This window comes from Poecilia reticulata, linkage group LG19, assembly GCF_000633615.1.
Source record: "Poecilia reticulata strain Guanapo linkage group LG19, Guppy_female_1.0+MT, whole genome shotgun sequence".
Taxonomy (NCBI): domain Eukaryota; kingdom Metazoa; phylum Chordata; class Actinopteri; order Cyprinodontiformes; family Poeciliidae; genus Poecilia; species Poecilia reticulata.
Genome location: NC_024349.1, coordinates 758402 through 762389, shown reverse-complemented (window position 1 = coordinate 762389; position 3988 = coordinate 758402). Strand labels below are relative to the sequence as shown.

The following is a 3988-nucleotide window of genomic DNA, read 5'->3' as shown; positions in this document are numbered from 1 at the left end:
TAGTATTAGCCAGCATTAGCTAGTATTAGCCAGTATTAGCCATCATAAACTAGTATTAGCCATCATAAGGCAGCATTAGCCAGCATTAGCCAGTATTAGCCATCATAAGCTATCATAAGCCAGCATTAGCTAATATTAGCCAGCATTAGCTAATATTAGCCATCATTAGCTAGTATTAGCTAGTATTAGCCAGTATGAGCCATCATTAGCCAGTATTAGCCATCATAAACTAGTATTAGCTATCATTAGCCAGCATTAGCCATCATTAGCCAGCATTGCTAACGGTTCCTCCTCCTGCAGAGCTGACCTTCTGGCTGAACGTGAAGGAGCAGCTGAACCGCCATGAGCTGCAGCGGTTCTACTCGCTGCGCCACATCTCGTCCGAACTGGGCCGGGGCCGGGCCTGGCTGCGCTGCGCCCTGAACGAACACTCGCTGGAGCGCTACCTGCACACGCTGCTGGCTGACCGCCCGCGGCTCGGGTTAGCATCCTCTGGTTCTGGTTCTGGTTCTGGTCAGATGGACGGATTAACAGGTTCTGGTTCTGTCTTCTCTAGGACCTTCTATGAAGACTGGGCTTTTGTTCTGGACGAGGAGAGAGCAAGTATGCTGCCAACCATGGCTGCAGGTGAGCAACCGTCTGAACAACGTGAACAAATAAACATCAAGTATACATATAATTAAATATAAATAAACATATAATAAAGTATAAACATGAATACAAAAAAAATTTAAATAAATGTCAACATAAATATATAAATTTAAGCAAACAAAATATAGGCTACATATTTATATAGAAATATACAAACATAAGAAATAAACATAAATGTATACATGTAAATAATCAAATGTATACAAACAAACAAACATTAATGTATAGACATGAAAATCGACATAAATATAATTTAGTGGTGCACTGATTGCAGTTTTCTGGCCGATCGCCGACCTTTTAAAAAGTCTTAATTTACCGATTCCGATTTTGGCCGATTCCAGTTTTTAGTCTGAAATGTTGCTCAATATATCAAGAAAGTTGCTGAATTGGCGACAACGGGGCGACTGACGCCCAGACGTGACCGGGCCGGTGCTGCTTCTCCAGACGTGAGCGGTCCGGTGCAGCCCCTCCAGACGTGACCGGTCCGGTGCAGCCCCTCCAGACGTGACCGGACCTCTCCAGACGTGACCGGTGCTGCCCCTCCAGACGTGACCGGACCTCTCCAGACGTGACCGNCTGGTTCTAACAGGTTGTTCTGGTTGTTCTGGTTCCAACTTGTTGTTCTGGTTCTAACTGGTTCCAACTGGTTGTTCTGGTTCCAACTGGTTGTTCTGGTTCCAACTGGTTCTAACTGGTTGTTCTGGTTCCAACTGGTTCTTACTGGTTGTTCTGGTCCTAACTGGTCCGGTTCTGGTTCTAACTGGTTGTTCTGGTTCCAGGCTGGTGGTGGGCAGCCTGTCCAGTGTTTCCACCTGGAGTCCGGTCCAAACCATCACCAACCAGACCAGCGCCGACATCCTGATTCCTGTGACCCCAGCGGACCCTGATCCAGGTGCCGGACCGGTTCTGTGTAACAGAACCAGCTGTCACTGGTAATCTGAGGTACTTTCCGTGGCGGCTGGTCCTTTCAGTTTCACTTCTGTTCCTGCAGTGAGTTCTGTGGAGGAGCCGGCCGGGTTCCCCGCCCCGTGCCGCTCGACCGGGTCGGCGGAGAACTGTGAGAGCGGCAGAACCCAGCTCGCCTTCAGGTCGGGTTCTGATGTCTGGATCGGCTGCAGCCCGACCGAACCCCAAACTAACCATCTGATTGTTCATCTCTGTTGCTGCAGCATGGAGTCCAGTCCGCCGGTCCGGTCCGGTCCGCTCTCCGCCGGGCTGCCGGACTCCATGACGGTCGGTGAGTCTCTGTTTTTATTCTGGGCCGACTTCTGGTTCTGTGTGTTTCCAAACCGGTTCTGACGATGAATCATCCGGGCTTCCTGAAGCCGCAGAACCAGAACGACAGCAGCAGGGTGGAGTTCTGGTTCTGCTGCTGCAGAGGCATTTGGACCATCTGAGGAGCTAAATCCTCACTTCCTCCTCAGGTTCAGCTTGTTACCTTAACCGGTTCGACCCGGTTTGATCAAACTGGACTCGAGTTTCTGCTGGTTCTGCGTTTTCCTAAATCACTTTTCCTGCATTTAGTAAATGAAGCTGATTTTGGCGAAGCGCCGTCTGGATTAACGTGATTCTAGTTATTATAAAATCTTGGCTGCTAAAAGACAAACTCTCTGTTTTGTGCCTCATATTTTCTATTATGAGAAAATTATGTGGTGATAATTTTACCCTGAATTAAAATATAAAGTCTCCACCTGCTTCTCCGTCTGTTCTTCTCTCACTGCCAGGTTTTATTCTTAAAAACTCACCCGGTTATTTAAAAGGTTAAATAAATAAAAACCAAAGGTTTTCCATGCTTGACCAGTCTGAGGGCCACAAATGGCCCCTGGGCCTCACTTTGGACACCCCTGCCTTCAAGGAACAAAACGAACCTGGAGCAGATTATTCCTGCTGCTCTGACTCAGATGAACCACCAGGGGGCACTGTGTCCCCGCCGTGCTGCCGTTACTGTACCTACTGTAAATATTTCCTCTCTGCTCCCGCCGCAGCAGAGGAGCCGTGAATCTGTTGACTTTCACTCAGCCTCGCCTGCGCAGCGACTCTCCAGAGACGCTTCAGTCGAAACGAAGAAAACCTGAGAGTACCTGCAGCTCTGCTGTTCATCAGAGCGAGGCTGGATTCATTCACCTGCAGCTTCAGCAGCGTTTCCCACCGCGGCCTGCATCACCGGGGCTCAACGTGAGGTCCGGGGGCCGTTCACCGGCCCCTCTGATCTCAGGAAACCGGCGCCGGATGTCAAGAATATGAGAAACAAAAGATGGATTCCCATTTGTTAACAAAGTTTTTTCATTAATATTAATTTCAAAGCAGCTAAAAGCGCCAAAAGGACCTGATTCTTCTGAAAAGCTAATCTTTCTTCTTGGAAAGGAAAACGATCGTTTATGGTCCACATCAACGGGTTTCCCAGGTTTTCACGATGGAATGGAAAAAACTCAGATTCACTTCACATTTCCTGTTTTTTAGTGTTTGAACTTGATTCAGATTTTTAATGAAGTTAATTGCAGAATCTATAATTAATCAAAATATCAAACAAATTATTGATTAAATATCATCAGATCTGAAGTTCATCCTTCATGGAGCTTCTTTAGAAATCTGGACTGTGGATGCTAACATTAGCATTAGCTGCTACATGTTAGCATTCAGATGCTACTTTAGGCTAGCATAGCTTCTGACAGGCTAACTGCTGTTAGCACAGCTTGAACCCATCATCCAATCAGATCGTTTAGAAGCAGAAATGAACCCAGAGGGAAACGGCTGCTATTAGCGGATGTAGCCGTGGGTAGAGCTGTTGCCTTGCAGCAAGAAGGTCGTGGGTTCGATTCCGGGCCCGGGTCTTTCTGCATAGTGGGTTTTCTCGGGCTTCCTCCCACAGAAACAACCTGATTGGTTGTCCGGTCCGTTGGCCTGGCAACCCGTCTCCTCGGTGTCTCCGTCCCCCTCTGTGTCTCCGTACCCTCGGTGTCTCCGTCCCCTCTGTGTCTCCGTMCCCCCTCTGTGTCTCTGTCCCATCTGTGTCTCCGTCCCCCTCTCCGTCCCCCTCTCCGTCCCCTCGGTGTCTCCGTCCACTCTGTGTCTCCGTCCCCCTCTGTGTCTCTGTCCCATCTGTGTCTCCGTCCCCCTCGGTGTCTCCGTCCCCCTCGGTGTCTCTGTCCCCTCGGTGTCTCCGTCCCCCTCTCCGTCCCCTCTGTGTCTCCGTCCCCTCGGTGTCTCCGTTCCCCTCTCCGTCCCCCTCGGTGACTCTTGCCCCTGTCCCCTATGTGTCTCCGTCCCCTCTCCCTCCCCCCCCCCCTCCTCGCCCTCTTCCTCTCTCTCTCTCTCTCTCTCTCTCTCTCTCTCTCTC

The 3988-nt window shown here is 49.6% G+C and overlaps 1 protein-coding gene across 1 annotated transcript in view; it reads left to right on the top strand.

Annotated features, from left to right (window-relative positions):
- The window catches only part of snx29 (sorting nexin 29), a 109310-nt gene that overhangs the window by 5163 nt on the left and 100159 nt on the right, over nt 1-3988 (top strand). Inside the window, exons 5-6 of the mRNA XM_017310678.1 lie at nt 301-481; nt 557-627. Of these exons, the coding sequence (XP_017166167.1) occupies nt 301-481; nt 557-627 (252 nt within the window). The remainder of the gene's footprint in view (nt 1-300; nt 482-556; nt 628-3988) is intronic.